Genomic DNA, 19,233 nt, shown 5'->3' with positions numbered 1-19,233 from the left:
GAGAGGCATCACAGCTTGGCTCTCTCTCTCCCGTTCACAGCCTGATGTTGGTAACAACCACTGTTTGCCTTAAACTTTCATGATTCCTGGAATCCTGTAGCTTAGTGGTTAGAGCACTCGCCTCGCAAGCGAGAGACTTGGGTTCGATTCCCGGTCAGGGCGAAATGTTGGGCAAGTTTCCTTACTCCACACACACGCCTCTGTTTACCAGCAGTAAGTAGGAACCTGGTTGTTAGTCGATTGGCGGATCGCTTTTCCGCGGGTAATAATGCCTTCAAAAAAATAATAACAATAAATTGCCGCTGTGCGCAATTGGCTGCCGCGTTTCGCCCACAAAATACACAGTCACTACACTTTACAACGTCCTGTGAAGGAAGCGCTTTGAGACGCTCTCGGAGACGTGCTATCGAATGCGAGGATTATTGTTATTATACACAACAACGTTGTTAGAAAACGACGTTCAATTTCATTTGCAATTCACCGGATTTCATACCGTGTCCACCTGTACCCGTTCGGGGCGGCGCGCGGGCACTGGGCCATTGTCATTTCTGATCAATTCTGTTCTTGTGTTGAAGACGATTATTTTTTATGTTCCACATGTAAAAGCCCCACATGGGGCGCGGGGTAACCACGGTGACCTGACCGGCCGGGGCGGGGCGCGGGGTAACCACGGTGACCTGACCGTCCGGGGTGGGGCGCGGGGTAACCATGGTGACCTGACCGGCCGGGGCGGGGGGTAACCACGGTGACCTGACCAGCCGGGGCGGGGGGGGGTAACCACGGTGACCTGACCGTCCGGGGTGGGGCTGGGGGGTAATCACGGTGACCTGACTGGCCGGGGCGGGGCGCGGGTAACCATGGTGACCTGACCGGCCGGGGCGGGGGGGGTAACCACGGTGACCTGACCGGCCGGGGCGGGGGGTAAAACCACGGTGACCTGACCAGCCGGGGCGGGGCGCGGGGTAACCACGGTGACCTGACCGGCCGGGGCGGGGCGCGGGGTCATCACGGTGACCTGACCGGCCGGGCCGGGGCGCGGGGTAACCACGGTGACCTGACCGGCCGGGGCGGGGGGGGGGGTAATCACGGTGACCTGACCGGCCGGGGCGGGGCGCGGGGTCATCACGGTGACCGGCCGAGTTTCCGGTTCCGGGCCGCGGGTTGGGAGCCGTCGCCATGAATCCTCCTCCCGCCAAGAGGTTTAAACCCTGTCCGGGGCCGCCGCGAGGCCTCGGCCTGGGCCCCGGGTGGGAGCGGCGGCTGGAGCAGCAGCGGCGGAGCCTCCCCATCCACCAGGCCCGGCCCCGCCTGCTCAGCCACCTCCGCCTGCTGGACAGCGCCATCATCATCGGTACCCACAGCCCCGGCCTCGCGCCCATAGCCCCGGCCTCGCGCCCACCCACAGCCCCGGCCTCGCGCTCACCCACAGCCCCGGCCTCGCGCCCACCCATAGCCCCGGCCTCGCGCCCACCCACAGCCCCGGCCTCGCGCCCACAGCCCCGGCCTCGCGCCCACCCACAGCCCCGGCCTCGCGCCCACCCACAGCCCCGGCCTCGCGCCCACCCACAGCCCCGGCCTCGCGCCCACCCACAGCCCCGGCCTCAGGCCCACCCACAGCCCCGGCCTCGCGCCCATAGCCCCGGCCTCAGGCCCACCCACAGCCCCGGCCTCGCGCCCACCCACAGCCCCGGCCTCGCGCCCACCCACAGCCCCGGCCTCGCGCCCACCCACAGCCCCGGCCTCAGGCCCACCCACAGCCCCGGCCTCGCACCCACAGCCCCGGCCTCAGACCCCGGGATTCCCCTCGAGGCTGTGACTGTGCGCACATTGGCGGCTGCGGTTTGCTCCAAATACAGAGTCATTACATCTGATTGTTTTTTATACTGTGGGGATAATCTCCACACTTTAGTGGTGTGTGTGTGAGAGAGTGAGAGAGAGTGTGTGAGATAGTGTATGTTTGTGTGTGTGTGAGCAAGAGTGTGAGAGAGTGTGTGAGAGTGTGAGTGAGTGTGAGAGTGATTGAGTGTGAGAATGTGGGTGCGTGTGAGTGTGTGTGAGAGTGGGTGTGTGTGAGAGTGTGGGTGTGTGTGAGTGTGTGTGTGTGTGAGCAAGAGTGTGAGAGTGTGTGTGAGAGAGTGTGGGTGCGTGTGAGAGAGTTGCGTGTGAGACTATGTATGTGAGTGTGAGAGAGAGAGTGTGTGTGAGAGAGTGTGAGACAGTGTATGTGTGTGTGAGTGAGTGTGTGGATGGGGGCGCTTCTCACAGATAAACCCTGCATTTGATCCAGCGCCTTAACACATCGTTGAGACGTCTCAAAGCGCTTCATGAGATTTGCTGATTGCGTTTCGTGGTTGACATCTGGTTTTGGGAGGAGGAAAGGAAGTGATTCCTACGTTGGTAATCTGTTGCGTTGCCTTTGAGGTGAGACGGGATCGGGGAAGACGACGCAAGTGCCTCAGTACCTGTACGAAGCTGGGGTCGGACGGCAGGGTATCATCGCGGTCACTCAGCCCCGTCGGGTGGCGGCAATATCGCTGGCGGCCAGGGTCTCCGAGGAGAAGACAACCAAGTTGGGCTCATTGGTAATAATAATAATAATCCTTGCATTTGATATAGTGCTTTTCACGTCTTCTCAACGTCTCAAAGCGCTTCACAGAATAGACTGTAAAGTGAATTGTCTGTATATTGGTGAGCGAAACGCGGCAGCCAATTGCGCACAGCAACGACTGTCCCACAAACAGTTGTGGATTGAAGTGACAAATTTATTATTGTTAACTGGGCCAATCTGGCTTTGCCAAGCAAGGGAGAAGGGGATTTAAAGACAGATAGAGGCAGAGGAATAGAGGCAGAGTGACGGAATTTTTGGCCACTGATGGTGACGCACAAGGAGGTGGGGGCCTGAGTCGGGCGGTGGGGAGTGTGGGAGGAGAAATAGGAGATGAAAATAAGCAAAGTTCCATCTGGTTTGCCTTCTAGTTTGCCTGGAAGTCGCATGCTACTATAATCGAGATGTTGATAGGAATTAATTCTGTATGATTAGTCTACAATAGAGTGGAAAGCTTTGAGAACCTTAGATCCAAAGTTGCCTGGTTCTTCCAAGCCATATTACACCTACTCTATGTCATGGCTCAAATCACTCATACACTGTATCACAAAATATTATTGTCTAAAATAAATCATTTAATTTATATTTGAATGAATTGACAATGGTGGGTGGGGGGGATCTGCCATAGTTTCTGCTCCTGATCACTGCCCAGACTCTGTGCTGGAAGGACCACGTCTGTGTGGATGCCTTGCTGACAGCCTAGGGTTACGGAAAACTGGAACTCTCTCTCCCAAAAGGCAGTGGATTATGGCCAGATCCGTTCACATTTTCAAGACTGAGGTGGAGAGATGCTTGTTATGTCAGGGTATCAAGGGATATGGGATAAAGGCGGGTAAATGGAGTTGAGGTACAGATCAGCCACGGTCTAATAAAATGGCGGAACGGGCTTGAGGGGCTGAATGGACTCCTGCTTCTATGATGCTCACTGTTTAGGCTTAACAGTTATTCACCCCGTGAATAATGGGGTGACGAGGGGGCGGGAAGGGCTCTTCATGTGAAACATAGAACAGCTGCAGGTTCGGGAGGGGAAAAAATCTTAAAGAGGATGTGAGGCTGCGAAAGACCCCACTCACTGTGTGCCCACTTCCTTGCCCGCGCCCCAGGTTGGCTACACGGTGCGGTTCGAGGACATCACGTGCAATGAGACAAAGATTAAGTTCCTGACGGATGGGATGCTGTTGCGGGAGGCCATTGGGGACCCACTGCTGCGGCGCTACAGCGTGGCTGTGCTGGACGAGGCCCACGAGCGAACCGTGCACACTGACGTGCTGTTTGGCGTGGTGAAGGCAGCCCAGCGCAAACGCCGGGAACTGAACAAGGCGCCGCTGAAGGTGAGCCGGGGGAGTGGGCACTGCGCGTGTCACGAGCCTCAGCTGCCAATTGGCTATAATCGGTGTAATAGGCACTTGCCCGCGGTTACCAGCCACCATATTTGATTACTTCCTTTGCTCCCCCACTGTCAAGCATTCTGGGACGCTACCCTGTGTGAGGGGCACTATATAAATGCAAATTGTTGTTGTTAAAAGGTGATCATCATGTCTGCCACCATGGACGTGGACCTCTTCTCTGAGTACTTTAACCGAGCCCCGGTTTTGTACCTGGAGGGCAGACAGCATCCCATCCAGATCTTCTACACCAAGAGCTCGCAGAGCGACTACCTGCACGCAGCGCTGGTCTCCATCTTTCAGATCCACCAGGTGAGCAAGGGATCCAGGTGTGATACATACCTATAGCCGCCAGTCCTCAAAATGCTGGTGGGGAGGGGGAGATGGTGATAGGGACTTGAAAAGGAAAAATGTGCAGGGCTATGGGGAAAGAGTGGGGGAGTGGGACTAGTTGTGGGACTAGCTCTTTCAAAGAGCTGGCACAGGTACGATGGGTCGAATGGCCTCCTGTGCTGTAAGACTTTGATTTACTCTTTGTGGTTGACAGGAAGCGCCGGCCTCACACGACATCCTCGTCTTTCTGACGGGCCAGGAGGAGATCGAAGCAATGAGCAGGACGTGCCGGGAGATCAGCAAGCAGCTACCGTCGGATTCGGCAGCCATGTGGGTCATCCCGCTCTACGCCTCACTTCCTCATTTACAGCAGCTCCGCGTTTTCCAGGCAGCGCACAAGGTACCTGAGTTCTGGTAACAGTGCATTACATCAGCGTCTGTGTGTCTGTCCAGCGAGTCTGCAGCTGTCGGTACACTTACTACATGGAGTCCTATAGCTTAGTGGTAAGAGCACTCGCCTCGCAAACGAGAGACCTGAATTTGATTCCCAGACAGGGCGAAACGTTGGGCTTTGTTTACCTAACAGTAGGTAGGAACCCGATTGTTAGTCGAATGACGGATCACTTTCCGTCATTCATAATCCCTCCNAAAAAAAATTATAACTTGGTCACTCAATCCATGACGTTTTGTGGGACACTGCTGTAGCGCAATTGGCTGTCGCGTTTTGCCCTCAAAAGAATACAGTCAATTCACTTTACAGAAATATATTCTGTGAAGTGAATAAGTATGTAAGTAAAATAATATAAGTATATATAAGTATATAATATAAATAATTGTATAAGTAAATCTTTGAAGGTGGCAGGACAGGTAGATAAACTATTAAAAAAGCGTACGGGATACTAGACTTTCTAAATAGGAGGATAGAATACAAAAGTCAGGAAGTTATGATGAACCTTTATATAAAACACTGGTTAGGCCTCAGCGAAAGACTATTCAGTTCTGTGCTCCACACTTTAGTAAGGCTGTCATGGCATTGGAGAGGGTGCAAAGGAGATTGACCAGAATGGTACCAGGAATGAGGGACTTCAGTTATCAGGAGAGGTAGAGAAGCGAGGATTATTCTCCTTGGAATAGAGAAGGTTAAGAGGAGACTTCATAGAAGTTTTCAAAATTATGAGGGGATTCGATAGGGTGAACAAGGAGAAACTATTCCCACTGGTGGGTGGATTGGTAACCTGAGGACACCGATTTAAAATAGTTAAAAGAAACCGAGGGGAGGGGAGGAGAAATTTTTTCACACAGCGAGTTGTTTGGATCTGGAATGCATTGCCTGAATGGCTGGTGGAAACCGATTCGATAACAACTTTTAAGGGAGAAGTAAATAATTATTTGGGGAGGACAAGTTTGCAGGGCTATGGGGAGAGCGCGGGGGAGTGGGATTGATTTGGAAGCTCTTTTCAAAGAGCTGGCACAGACACGATGGGCCGAATGGCCTCCTTCTGTGCTGTATGATTCTATGAAGTGCTTTGAGATGTTTCAACAACATGATAAGGCACAGTATTATTACTGTATTATAAGTGGCTTCCATTGTGTCCGTTGTAATCGGCTTCGGGTGAGAGCCGGCTCCATGGGGTGAGAGGGCTGTCTGAGTTTGTATTGAGTGGGTTTGTGTTGTGGGTTTGGGTTTCGGAGGTAAGTAACCGAGTGCTGTCTGCTCTCCTCCAGGGTTGTCGCAAAGTCATTCTGTCCACAAACATTGCGGAAACCTCCATCACTATTCCAGGCATCAAGTACGTGGTGGACTCAGGGATGGTCAAAGCCAAACGCTACAACCCTGGTGAGAACAGCATGTTGGGAGAATCTGTCTCAAACAAAAATTACACATTTCACCCTTCAGAGCTCCATCCCAAAGTCTCTTCACTTCGCCCCTGCCTTTGCCTCCTTTAAGGCCCTTTTGAAGACCCTCCTCTTCGACTGTGCCTTTGGTCAGCTTCTTACCACGCACCCCCTCCCTGCTCTCCATCCCTCCTGATCCTACCCCAAGCTCGGGTGTAAATCCTTTACTGTCCAGTGCCTTAAGATGTCCTCCTGATGTGAAAAGCGCTTTGTAAATGTCATTTGTTGTTGTTTCCTATGTGTCAATGTGCGACATTTATCAATATTATCTTATGAATGTGCTTGTTGTGTAGAGAGCGGACTGGAGGTTCTGGCTGTTCAGCGTATCTCTAAAGCGCAGGCCTGGCAGCGTGCGGGGCGGGCAGGGCGAGAGGATCGCGGGCTCTGTTACCGGCTCTATACCGAAGAGGAGTTTGAGAAGCTGTTGGACATGACGGTGCCGGAGATCCAGAGGTCAGTGAACTGGCTCCCCTCTCCCCAGCATTAACACTCCCCATACTGGATTCTGTCCCCGCTCCATGGTTTTTGCTGCAGTTGCTGTGTGTGTGTGTGTCCGTGGGGGTGTGCGTGAGGGGTTGGTGTGTGAGCGCGCAAGGGGCCGGTGCGCGTGTGCTTTCAGTGTATGATGGCTGATGTCCTGTTACAGGTGTAACCTGGCCAGTGTTGTGCTGCAGCTCCTGGCCCTCCGAGTTCCCAACATCTTGACCTTTGACTTCATGTCCAAGCCATCGCCAGGTAAGGAGACGACAACGTCTGTGGTTCTCTACGGTTGTCGAGTGCGGAGTTTAGTCATCGTGGCCGGGAAATAGCCAGGCTATCTAGGCCAAAGAGAGTGACAGACACACAACTGAATGTATGATGTAAGACAGGCTATTGGTGCTCACTAACCCGGCTCGGGTGTCTGCAGGCGCTGTGAGGGCAGCTGTGGAGCAGCTTCACCTCCTGGGGGCCGTGGAGCGTCAGGACAACCAGATACACCTCACGCTACTGGGCAAGAAAATGTCAGCCTTCCCCCTGGAACCCAGGCTCTCTAAGGTAATGTGGGACCTCACCCCCTGCCCTCCACCCCACCCCCTGGGTTTATAGTTTTAATTTTATCTTTGATTAGATGGTTGCTTGTGTCTGATTAATGTGTGGAGCCTATTGGTTAGAGCACTCACCTCGCAAGCGAGAGGACCCGGGTTCACAAATATATAGCCAATTCACTTCACAGTATATTCTGTGAAACGCTTCGAGACGTTACGAAGACGTGATAAGACGCTATATCAAATGCAAGGATTGTTATTATATTATCTGCTGGTCCCTGTGGGTGGGTAGTGTTGGAGCGGCCGCCCTGAGCTGCTGTGATGTAACCCTCTCTCCACTTGCTCTGTGTCTCTCAGACCATCCTGCTGTCCCAGGACTTCCACTGCACCGAAGAGATCCTCACCATCGTCTCCTTACTGTCCGTGGACAGTGTCCTGTACAGCCCCCCGGCCAAGCGTGAGGAGGTGCAGGCCGCCCGCACCAAGTACACCTCCAGTGAGGGCGACCACATCACACTCCTCAACATATACCGTGCCTTCAAGAATGTCAGTGGACACAAGGTACACACCTCTCCCCCACCTCTCTCCCCCCAGACCCCGCCCCCCTCTTTCCCCCCCCTCCCTCTCTTCCCCCCTCTCTTCCCCACTCCTCTCTCTTCCCCCCACTCCTCTCTGTCGTGTTGATTCTAGCTCTGGTGCATTTTGCTAACAGTTATTTTAATCTTTCTTTCCTCAGGAATGGTGCAGAGAGAACTTTGTGAACAGCCGGAACATGAACATGGTGTCAGAGGTCCGGCATCAACTCCGCAACATCTGTGGGAAGGTAAAGGCTGAAGCTCTGGCCGCCGGCAACCCCGGTACTTCCAGTCAGGCTTTGTCTCTCTGATGTCTCAATCTCTCTCTGTAAACTCTCTCTGATCTCTCTATCTCTCCATCTGATCTCTCTCTCATCTCTTCCTCTGATGTCTCCTTCTGCCACTTCCTTCCCTCTGATCTCTATCTCCTCTCTCTTTCCCTTGCTCCCACCCCACGGATTCTGAAAGAAGTAAGGCAAACATTTTTCTCCTGCCGAGTTGTGTGTGGAATGAATTGTCAGCAATAGCTATTGGATCCGAGTCAGTTGAGGCATTTGAAAGGAAATCAGACAAGAATACTACAATTTACATATATATATATTTTTAAATGTAACGTCCCTTGCACAGGGTAGTTTCTCAGAACACTTCAGATAATATACTGGAGAAGGGGGCGAGAGGGTTTGAAGGAAGAACAGGGGAGTAGGATTGATGGCATTATTGGAGGAGCAAACACTATAATAAAATGGAAATATAAAATGGGGAAAATGGAGTGTAGCTCAGTGGTTAGAGCATTCGCCTCACAGGCAAGAGACTGGGTTCTATTCCCGGGTAGGGAAAGACGTTGGGCAAGTTTCCTTACTCCACATGCCTGTTTACCTAGCAATATGTAGGAACCCGGTTGTTAGTTGATTGGTGGATTGCTTTCCGGGGATAATAATCCTTAAAAAAAATACAATAATAATTTGGTCACTCAATCCATGACTGTTTGTGGGACACTGCTGTTCGCCATCGGCTGCTGACTTCGCCCACAAATATACAGTCAATTCATTTTACAGTCTATTCTGTGAAGCGCTTTGAGATGTCTCAAAGACGTGAAAAGTGATATATCAAATGCAAGGATTATTATACTTATATACTTATATATTTCAAGGATAATCCTGTTTACTCCACTTTTTTTTCCCGAAGTTGGGAATGCGGTTTGAGTCTTCCCGTTCTGACACGGGGAATATCCGCCGGTGCCTGGCCCACAGCATGTTCCTGACCACGGCCGAGCTGCAGCTGGATGGGACCTACGTCACCCTGGACTCCCGGCAGCTGGTGGCCATCCACCCCTCCTCAGTGCTGTTCCACTGCAAGCCTGCCTGCGTGCTGTACAATGAGCTGGTGCACACCTCCAGGCGTTACATGCGGGACTTGTGCCTGGTGGATCCTGAGTGGCTGTACGAGGCCGCCCCCGAGTACTTCCGCAGGAAACTGAAGGGAGGGAAGGGTTAACGCATCCGGCGGGGGTCGGGGCTGAAATCCCCAGCCTCAAACCTGCCGCTAAATGGGCTTGTCTTGCCTTACAATACTGCAGGGTTATAAATCTACTTGTGAAGTGCTTTGAGACTTATAGTTAAGCAAGGATTGTTCCAATCCTGTTGGTGTCTCTACAAGTTGCTGTTGCTGTGAAATGATTGTCGGTAGGAGAAAGAAATTGCCGGCAGCTACAAGGACCCGTTATTGTTACCGGCTTCTGTCTGCGGTGACTGGGTGTCGAGGAAGGCAAACGCCATCCACAAGCAATCTCCGGGACTGGACCTAGTGGTCGTCACCAGCGGCCATTGAATGTAGCCATCCTCAAGCGTTTGATTTTCTTCCCTTGAGGCTGAGGGCTGGTGGGTGACGTGGAGATATGTTCCTGAGGCACCAGCACGAGAGGAGATATACCAGCATAAGTGACGGCCTGTCCACGTCACTGCCATCTCCCTCAGTCAGGAAACCTCAGTCGTATCGCCAGAGGCCTGAAATTTCACTTATTTTCAACCATTTTGTCTAAAAAATTTAAGATATCACAGAATTCTTAAATTCAATTTAGATTTGAAAAGCGGGTTCTTTTTCATACCTCTAGAGATTTTCATTCTGTCAGTGCCTCAGTGTCAACTTCACACTGTCCAGGTTTCCCTCAGTATTTGGATACCAGATTTGTGAATGTACTTTGTGTACCTCAGCAGAGTATTTTTATACAGTGTTCACCGTTTCCATGTGTTTTTTTAAAATGCATTTGTATGACTCTTTGCTGATAGATAATCTTGTGCTTTAAACTTTTGGACGGGGCTTTTCAGGGAAAGCCACACTTTCTGAGTCTAATTCTGATGTTAAGACTAAAAAAAACAACTTTAGATTGAATTGTTATTAAAAGTGATCATCCTGAAATCAGCTCTTTACCTATTTGTTTTGCGAGGGAGTTTTCTCTCGGTCATTTTTTGCATGACTGGTTGTGCGTAGATTGGTTGCGATGTTTGTTGCTAGTAATTACACTTGACAGCATTTTCCAGTCAAACACTTTGAGATGTTTTGATGTTAATGGCGCTCTGTCAAGTGCAACATTATTAGACAATGATGGACTCTCATAAACTTCACTATTTGTTAAATTAACGTAGTGGAAACAGCATTGATTTATCAGTAGTGATTCCTATCTACATTATTTACATCTTAATTGGGATTAATAAGAACGTAACTGAAAAATATCTTCACAAGAGCTCAACGTTACTACAGCCATCAATTGAGAGTTGAGAAAATAAACTATTTTCTAGTAATCTTAAACCCTGAATCTTAACTTGAAGCATAGTGGTTAGACACCTCCAAGCGCGGTAAAATGGTGGGCAAGTTTCTTCACTCCACATGCCAGTTTACCTAGCAGTAAGTAGGAACCTGGTTAAGTCGATTGGCGGATTGCTTTCCTAACCCTAAGTGTAAGTACCCCTTCAAAAAATAAAAAAAAATTTGGTCACTCAATCCATGACTGTTTGTGGGACACTGCTGTGCGCAATTGGCTGCCGCGTTTCACCCACAAAATACAGTCGATTTACTTTACATTGTATCCTGTGAAGCGCTTTGAGACGTCTGGAAGATGTGATAAGGCGCTATATCAAATGAAACAATTATTATTATTAACACTGAACTTTAATAATCCATATGATGTATTGCCTTGCAACAGGTTGTCTCAAAAGTGCATCACAGCTTACTGTAAAGTGTAGTGACTGCTTTGGAGGTGAGCAGTCTTTCCCTCAGCGTGCTAACCTCTGCAGTGAGGAGAGACGGTGTGACCACAGGAAGGATTTATTGGGAATCTTTGTTATCAATGAAGGTATCATAATTCACTTTACAGTATATTCTGTGAAGCGCTTTGGGACGTCCTCCCGACGTGAAAAGCGCTATATCAAATGCAAGGATTATTATTATTATAATGATTCCTGATTAATCCTTCCTTTGGTCACACGGCCTCACAGACCCAGGCAGAAAGAATCTCTCACACAGGCACTCACAGTCTCTCACATGCAGTCACACACACAGGCTCACTCACACAAAGTCACACTCACACATACAGTGACACTCACACATACAGTGACACACAGTGTCACTCACACAAACAGTCACACACACACACACAGTCACTCACACAAACACACACATACACACAAAGTCAGTCTCACTCACACAGTCACACACATACACACAGTGTCACTCACACAAAGTCACACACAAACAGTCACACACATACACACACACTGTCAGTCACACACACTGTCACTCACACAGTGTCACTCACACAAAGTCACACACATACACACACAGTGTCACTCACACAAACAGTCACACACACAGTCTCACTCACACAAACAGTCACACACACACACAGTGTCACTCACACAAACAGTTACACACACTGTCACTCACACAAAGACACACATCACTCACACAAACAGTTACACACACTGTCACTCACACAGTCACACAGTCTCAGACACAGTCAGACACGTGGTTCCTCCAGTGGAGAGTTACTTCCGGGTCACCCCCGGAGAGCTGTTTCCGGTTCCGGTGCGAGCCCAGACATGCTGCCCGCTCTGTGCCGCTCGGTGTGCGGGGCCGCCCGCCTCGGGCTGGGCCTCCGGTCAGCGCCGCTCCTCCTGCTGCCCAGGCCGCTGGCGTCCGGCCTCAGCCCCGGCCTGCGCTGCCTGTGGAGCCTGTGCGGCCCGGGCCAGGCTCACACTCACAGGCCGCGGCTGCTCAGCAGCGCCAGGCCTCTCAACAGCGTGTCCTGCGGCTGCGGGGGGCTGCACACTGAAGGTGAGACCCCCCCCGCCCCGCCCCGGCCCCGCGGCCGGCTCCCGGGGCAGACCCCCACCCCTCAGCGAGGCCCTCCCGGCCAGAGTGACTCCCCCCACCCCCCCACAGCGCGGCCGGTGACCTTGCCAGCCAAGCCTGCCCCGCCCGCGCCGTGACCTCCCCCTCCCCGCTCCACCCCTCACCTGTGAGAGACCGCTGCCCTCACCCAATGGTCTCCCACAGCAGTTTGTCCTCTTAACCCCGGGGGGCAATCATCCCGACAAAAAAAAACCCCGATAATAATTTGGACACCTCGATCCCGGGCTGCTCGTGGGGACGTCACCGGGGGCGCAGATGCCGGCCACGTTTCGCCCCCCAAAATCCACAGTCACTACACATTACAGTATATCCTGTGAAGCACTTTGAGACGTCTCGACGACGTGATGAGGCGCTGTGTCAAATGCGAGGATTATAATAACCCCCTGTTGCTCAAATCCTTACTATTAGCACTTCCGACGTGAAAGATGAGGATAGAGCGGTGATATCACCCCCTCCCCTTCCCCCCTCCCCCCTCCTTCAACTGTTTTACCTCAGGGTCAGTACAACACTCTTGTGTCCCTTCTTCATTCCCTCTCTTTCTCCCCCGCCCCGGCCCAGGCGACAAAGCCTTTGCGGAATACCTAACGGATGAAATCAAGGAGGAAAAGAAAATCCAGAAAACCGCCGTGCTGCCGAAGCTGTCGGGCGGCTGGGACATGGAGCTAAACGGGACGGAGGCCAAACTGGTGCGCAAAATGGAAGGAGAGAAGTGAGTGAGATGCTCCTTCCGAGTCGCTCCTGTGGCTCATCTCGGCAGGCAGGAATTATCTCCCCTTTACCCCGACGTCGGAGATGTGCTGCCTTCAGCCTTAATCCCTCAATCGTCATCGGGTTCCTCAATAAGGAATCCGAGTTGCAAAGTGAGGGAGCGCTGAGTCAGAAGGTTGTGAGTTCTCCACTAACGGCTTCTCCTCCAGTCCCCGCACCGTCAAGTGTGGCGTCCCTCGGCTCTGTCCTTATCAACGTGTACATGCTCCATCTTGGTGAGGTCATCCGTAGACATGGGATCAACTTCTCCACAGCTCCACTGGTTTCCCATCACTCATAGGATACAGTTGAAGGTCCTGGTCCTCACCCTCAAGGCCCTCCACAGCCTTGCTCCCTCTACGTCCGTGACCTTACCCCTTACCAACCTGTCCGCTCCCTCCACTCAGCGGGCCGGCCTGCTTCAGGTCCCCCAACTTGCCCGCTCAACCATTGGTGAGCGGACCTTCAGCCTCTCTGCCCCCACCCTCTGAAACTCCATCTCATAGTCCCTCCGCCTCGCCGCTCCCTTGCCTCCTTCAAGACCCATCTCAATATCCTCCCCTTCGTACCTTCGGAAACCCTACTACACCTGCCCTCCACCCCTCCTGATCCCAACCCTCACCTCGGGTGTGGATCCCTAATTGTCCTGTGCCTTGGGACGTCCTCCTGACGTGAAAGGCGCTCTAAATGTAATTGTGGTTATTCAAGTCCCCCCACCAGGACTCCGAACACAATCCAGGCTGATGCTCGTGTACAATGCTGGGAGTAACCACCACTGCATTGTTGCCATCCTTCGGATGAGACGTTAAACCAAGGTCCCACCTGTGCCTATTCAGGAAAATATTTAAAGATCGTGGCGTTTGAAAAGAAATGGGAACTTCTCTCTCCCAGTGTCCTGACCAATGAGCCCCCAGGCATAATATCAGTCACTCAATTAGCTGTGTGAAAATCAGTTGCAAATTCAGCTACAAAATACAGTCACTCCACCTTACGGTAAATTCAGTGAAAGGTCTTTGCGAAGTCTTGATGATGTCATATTGAGCTGAATCATTTGCAGCAATTATAATTATTATAATGCCAGAGTTCAGTATTTGGGGTCCAATTTCAGGCTGAGCCGTTGCTGTTTCACTGAATCCACACCTTTTCCACTGTTCCCTTGTGTGCAGGATCACTGTCTCCTTCAATACCAATAACAGCATCCCCCCCACGCTGGAGGAGGAGCAGCAGCAGCAAGAAGGACAGAAGAGCGATGAGAATGAGGTGAGCGGAGGGGAGCAGTGGCAGTGAGGCAGGCTTGAGTTCCTGTGTGTGTGTGTGTACTGGGACAGGGCTCGGGCTGGGAGAAGCTGCTTTGTGGTGGTAGGTGGGGTGCAGTATGTAGTGGGAGCTTTGAAAGGGGCGACCTCGCAGAGAATCCCAACACTTATTAGCTCCAACGGTCATGTGGGAGACCTCGCTCTCCTCTCCTGCCCACAAAATATACAGTCAATTCACTTTACAGTATGTTCTGTGAAGCGCTTTGAGACGTCTGGAAGATGTGATAAAGCTTTGTATCAAATGCAAGGATTATTATAACAAATTATTTGTTTCACGTCGGGAGGTGCTGGACGAAAGCCCAAAGCGCCGGACAGTCAAGGATTTGCACCTCTGAGGTGCACTGGGGACTGAGGAGGGACCAGAGACCCTGCCCTCAGTTCCCAGCCCGCCCCCAGGACAGCTCCTCAACACCGACGAAATGAGATGAAAAATCTGCAGTGGGATTAGAAACTGCTGAGCTTTTGCCCTGCTGCCCCATGTGACTCAAGTGTGCTCCGCCTTGCCCCCTCTGTCCTCTTTTTCAAGTCCCCCCTGACTTTGACCTTTTTTTTGATTTTGACCTTGGGACATCCTCCCGACGTGAAAGGTGCTATACAAATGTAATCTTCTTCTTGTTTTTGTTGTTTTAAAAGCCAATGATTTTGTGGAGTCCTGTAGCTCAGTGGTTAGAGCACTCGCTTTGCAAGTGAGAGACCTGAGTTCAATTCCAGGCAGAGGGCGAAACCTTGGGCAAGTTTCCTTACTCCACACAGAGCCTAATAATAATCCCTCCAAAACCAAAAACAATAATAAATTGGTCATTTTCAATCTACGACTGTCTGTGGGACATTGCTGTGCGCAATTGGCTGCCGCGTTCGCCCACAAATATACAGTCAATTCACTTTACAGTGTGTTCTGTGAAGCGCTTTGGGACGTCCTCCCGACGTGAAAAGGCTATATCAAATGCAAGTATAAAATGCAGAATCTGCCTCAGAATCTGCCAACAACAAAATTACATTTATAGAGCGCCTTTCGCGTCGGGAGGACGTCCCAAAGCGCTGAACAGCCAGGTGTAGGGGCCTGAGCATGGGGGAGGGGAGGTGTAGGGATGAGGGAAGACAGAAAGGTGGGAGGGTGACCGAAGGCACAATCGAAGAGAAAGGTCTTGAGACCTTGGCCTTGAAGGAGGCGAGGGAGGAAGCGAGACAAATGTGATGGGAGTTCCAGAATGTGGGGGCAGAGAGGCTGAAAGCCCGGCCATCGATGGTAGGGCGGGTCGGGCAGGAGACTTGGAGCAGCCGGAGCCCGATGAACAGAGGGAGCGGGCAGGTTGGTAGGGAGTCAGCAGGTCAGAGAGGTAGGAGGGGGCAAGGCCATGGATGGCCTTGAAAGTGAGGACGAGGATCTTGAATTTGATCCTCTGGGGGATGGGGAGCCAATGAAGTCGGGTGAGGGTGGGAGTGATGGGGTCGTGAAGGCTGGTACATTAGAGTACATGAGCTGCAGAGTTCTGGATGATCTGCAGCTTGTGAAGGGAAGAGTTGGGAAGGCCGATGAGGAGGGGGTTCCCGTAGTTGAGCCTTGATGTGACGAATGCGTGGGTGAGGGGTGAGGCAGTGGCGGAGTCTGGCATTGTTGCCGAGGTGGTGGTAGGCAGTGCCAGTCATGACGCGGATTAAGGAGAATTAAGACATGTTTGTAAAAAGAAACTATAAAAGGATTTGGGGAAAGAGCAGGGGGTTGGGGCTGGACCGAGGGCTGGACTGAGAGCAGGGGGATGGGGCTGGACCGAGAGCAGGGGATGGGGCTGGACTGAGAGCAGGGGATGGGGCTGGACTGAGAGCAGCGGGGTGGGACTGGACCGAGAGCAGGGGGGTGGGGCTGGACCGAGAGCAGGGGGGTGGGGCTGGACCGAGAGCAGGGGATGGGGCTGGACTGAGAGCAGCGGGGTGGGGCTGGACCGAGAGCAGGGGGGTGGGGCTGGACCGAGAGCAGGGGGGTGGGGCTGGACCGAGAACAGGGGGGTGGGGCTGGACCGAGAGCAGGGGGGTGGGGCTGGACCGAGAACAGGGGGTGGGGCCGGACCGAGAGCAGGGGGGTGGGGCCGGACCGAGAGCAGGGGGTGGGGCTGGACCGAGGGCTGGACTGAGAGCAGCGGGGTGGGGCTGGACCGAGAGCAGGGGGGTGGGGCTGGACCGAGAGCAGGGGGGTGGGGCTGGACCGAGAACAGGGGGGTGGGGCTGGACCGAGAGCAGGGGGGTGGGGCCGGACCGAGAGCAGGGGGGTGGGGCCGGACCGAGAGCAGGGGGTGGGGCCGGACCGAGAGCAGGGGGGTGGGGCTGGACTGAGAGCAGGGGGGTGGGGCCGGACCGAGAGCAGGGGGTGGGGCCGGACCGAGAGCAGGGGGGTGGGGCTGGACCGAGAGCAGGGTGGGGGGGGCTGGACCGAGAGCAGGGGAGTGGGGCTGGACCGAGAGCAGGGGAGTGGGGCTGGACCGAGAGCAGGGTGGGGGGGGCTGGACCGCGAGCCGGCACAGGGCTGAGGCGCTGCTTTCTGGGCTGTGAAACACTACGATTCCATGTGCACACGTGGGCACACGTCACAGGGCAGTGATGGGTTTGGTGGCACATGTCACAGGGCAGTGATGGGTTTGGTGGCACATGTCACAGGGCAGTGATGGGTTTGGTGGCACACGCTGGGACTTTGCTTCCTATCTGAAAGCAGAAAAAGATGGGTTAAAGGTTTGTGCTGAGTGAGACCGGTTGTCTTGTGCCTCTCTGCCATTCACAGAGTTCCCCTGGTACCGGCACTGTGCTTTGTGCTATAGTTTTGCCTGAATGGCTGAACTCTGCTGGATGTGATGTGATGTGACGTGAAGGAGAGGCGGTTTGTTTACTTACTGTTGCTGGATTCACTGACAACTGTCTGCCGCCTTGTAACTGAATGAATCCTGTCTGTTCCGTTACAGCCTGAAATCGTCTCCACGCCTAACTTTGTTGTAGAAGTGACTAAGCTGTCCGGCAGCCAGAACCTGGTGTTTGACTGTCATTACCCCGAGAGTGAGGTGCGTGTGATGTGCCGCCAGTGTTTATGTACAGCCGTTTGTAGCTGTTTCCCCGCGACGTGTGGAGGGAGTTTGTGGTGTGACCTCACAGGAAATGTTCAGATCAAGACAACCCTCTCTGCAACTCCGACCTCATTCTTCCACAATTACCCACCCTTCCGCCTTCCCATTCCAGCATTAAGCATCTCCTTAAATTAGTCCCTGTGCCCTGCCTCGCCTCAACCCCCTTCCCACTGAACCGTCCCAGCTCTCAATTCCCCTCCAGCATTTCCTAGTTTTTGTCCTAATCTCTGCCCCACCGCCCCTTGTCTGCCACACCTGAGCCCTCCTTTTGAAATTCTAAAGATACGATTTGGGGACAAAGGTAATTAGATTTCATTGTTCGTGCTTTGTTTTTTGTTAACAACATACTTTAAAATACTTGCTCTTCCAAAGAGCCGGCACAGGCATGATGGGCCGAATGGCCTCCTCCTGTGCTGTAATATTCTATGATTCAATGAACAAGAATTTCGCACATATCAAACAGCAGAAACGTCATATTTAAAGGCTGCTGTTTGTTCCCCAGCAGCGGGTTTGCTCAATGACACTCGCAGTTCCTTGTCCTGTCCCCATGGCTCTGACCCCATGATTGTTGTCTCCAGGTGGCACATGGCGAGGAGGATGATAGTGACATCTTCACCATCCGCGAGGTCAGCTTCCAGCCCATGGGAGACACTGACTGGAAGGAGACCAGCTACACACTGAACACAGACTCGCTGGACTGGGTGAGTGTCACACTAGGTGTGTTCCATAGAGGGACTGGGTGTGTGTTTAAACAAGGAATGTTAACAGGGAAGGCTATTCAGTCCATGAAGCCTGCTCTGCCACAGACCATTCCCTGTGAGCTACACACTACCCCTTCCCCTAATCCCATTTCCCTGACATCTTCTTTAATATTTCTATTCCCAGAGTACACGTCGATCTTTTTCTTAAATCCCTCGATTGATTTTATTGTCACATGAATGGTTTTTCGGGACAGCGTCTTACAAAATCTTGCCACTCTGATTAACATTTGATTCCAGCTTCTGCACAGTTTGGGTTTTATTACGAGCCTCTGTTGAGTCACGGACACTAACTCGGCTCCACTTCCCGCAGGCTCTGTACGACCACCTCATGGATTTCCTGGCTGATCGGGGGATTGACAACACCTTTGCTGACGAGCTGATGGAGTTGAGCACTGCTTTGGAACACCAGGAGTATATCAGGTTCCTGGAAGAGCTGAAGGGGTTTATTAAGTGCTGATAGCTTAACACACCTGATCCTTTACATCAGTGTTTTGATGATAATTTAGATGGAACCATGATGGCAACATCCGTCTCTGGACTTTCGCTGTAGTTTTTGTACAAATGTATTCTCCAATTACTTTTCTGAACGGTTCTGTGTAACTTAACGTTCCCCCTCACCCTTCAGTACGAGCTGCTTGTGTGATGGAAGTCTTGAGGATTATAAGGCAATCATGGAAGTGTTCAACCCAATGAGTGTGGACATATGTCTCTCCGTCTACCTGTCTGATTCGCACTGTGTTCTGTAACACAGCAAATACAGATTGTACAAAAAAAGCCAGAATAAATGAGCGAGAATCACAAACACAACACACTGATCGGTTATTGAGGAGAGGAGCCTGGACTGCTCTGTGCCTATTAACGGATGCCTTTTTTTTAAGAGTTGTTGCAGTTTCTACCCAAGGTTACGAGTAAGATTTCATCTCAGTGGTCAGCTATTGGCACATCTACTACAATGGCTCCTTTAACTTCGTAGAATTGCATGATTGCCTCTTGAGATCAAAGCCATTTCTGTATCCAGTAGCTCGTTAACATCTGTTAAAAGCCTGGAGCCAGGCTCAAGCCCACTGATGTAAATA

General features: G+C 52.2%; 2 protein-coding genes across 2 annotated transcripts; both read left to right on the top strand.

The window, feature by feature from the left end:
• The first annotated feature begins 1,137 nt into the window (after nucleotides 1-1,137).
• dhx33 (DEAH (Asp-Glu-Ala-His) box polypeptide 33) lies at nucleotides 1,138-10,234 on the top strand. The gene is made up of 12 exons (XM_042338436.1): nucleotides 1,138-1,351; nucleotides 2,422-2,582; nucleotides 3,709-3,936; nucleotides 4,132-4,302; nucleotides 4,538-4,723; nucleotides 6,049-6,160; nucleotides 6,513-6,672; nucleotides 6,866-6,954; nucleotides 7,127-7,254; nucleotides 7,602-7,805; nucleotides 7,981-8,067; nucleotides 9,005-10,234. The coding sequence occupies exons 1-12, from the start codon at nucleotides 1,177-1,179 to the stop codon at nucleotides 9,311-9,313; spliced, it is 2,010 nt and encodes a 669-aa protein (XP_042194370.1). The 5' UTR covers nucleotides 1,138-1,176; the 3' UTR covers nucleotides 9,314-10,234.
• A 1,649-nt stretch (nucleotides 10,235-11,883) lies between these two features.
• On the top strand, nucleotides 11,884-18,964 carry LOC103190374 (complement component 1, q subcomponent binding protein). The gene is made up of 6 exons (XM_007911124.2): nucleotides 11,884-12,148; nucleotides 12,785-12,935; nucleotides 14,140-14,233; nucleotides 17,238-17,333; nucleotides 17,975-18,097; nucleotides 18,468-18,964. Exons 1-6 carry the CDS (start codon nucleotides 11,914-11,916, stop codon nucleotides 18,612-18,614), a joined length of 846 nt encoding a protein of 281 aa, XP_007909315.1. The 5' UTR covers nucleotides 11,884-11,913; the 3' UTR covers nucleotides 18,615-18,964.
• The last annotated feature ends 269 nt before the right edge of the window (nucleotides 18,965-19,233 follow it).

The sequence above is a fragment of the Callorhinchus milii genome, unplaced genomic scaffold (genome assembly GCF_018977255.1).
Source record: "Callorhinchus milii isolate IMCB2004 unplaced genomic scaffold, IMCB_Cmil_1.0 Scaffold10, whole genome shotgun sequence".
NCBI lineage: Eukaryota > Metazoa > Chordata > Chondrichthyes > Chimaeriformes > Callorhinchidae > Callorhinchus > Callorhinchus milii.
The sequence above is the reverse complement of the archived record's forward strand: the minus strand, read 5'-3'. Positions and strand labels throughout refer to the sequence as shown.

What these genes read in the sequence shown, in the direction of transcription:
- dhx33 (XM_042338436.1), top strand. Translation starts at nt 1,177, where the DNA reads ATGAATCCTCCTCCCGCCAAGAGGTTTAAACCCTGTCCGGGGCCGCCG. An exon ending in CAACCAAGTTGGGCTCATTG is followed by an intron (nt 2,583 to 3,708) that starts GTAATAATAATA and finishes CCCGCGCCCCAG; the next exon opens with GTTGGCTACACGGTGCGGTT. An exon ending in CATGTCCAAGCCATCGCCAG is followed by an intron (nt 6,955 to 7,126) that starts GTAAGGAGACGA and finishes GGGTGTCTGCAG; the next exon opens with GCGCTGTGAGGGCAGCTGTG.
- LOC103190374 (XM_007911124.2), top strand. Translation starts at nt 11,914, where the DNA reads ATGCTGCCCGCTCTGTGCCGCTCGGTGTGCGGGGCCGCCCGCCTCGGG. An exon ending in CGGGGGGCTGCACACTGAAG is followed by an intron (nt 12,149 to 12,784) that starts GTGAGACCCCCC and finishes GCCCCGGCCCAG; the next exon opens with GCGACAAAGCCTTTGCGGAA. An exon ending in CGCAAAATGGAAGGAGAGAA is followed by an intron (nt 12,936 to 14,139) that starts GTGAGTGAGATG and finishes CCTTGTGTGCAG; the next exon opens with GATCACTGTCTCCTTCAATA.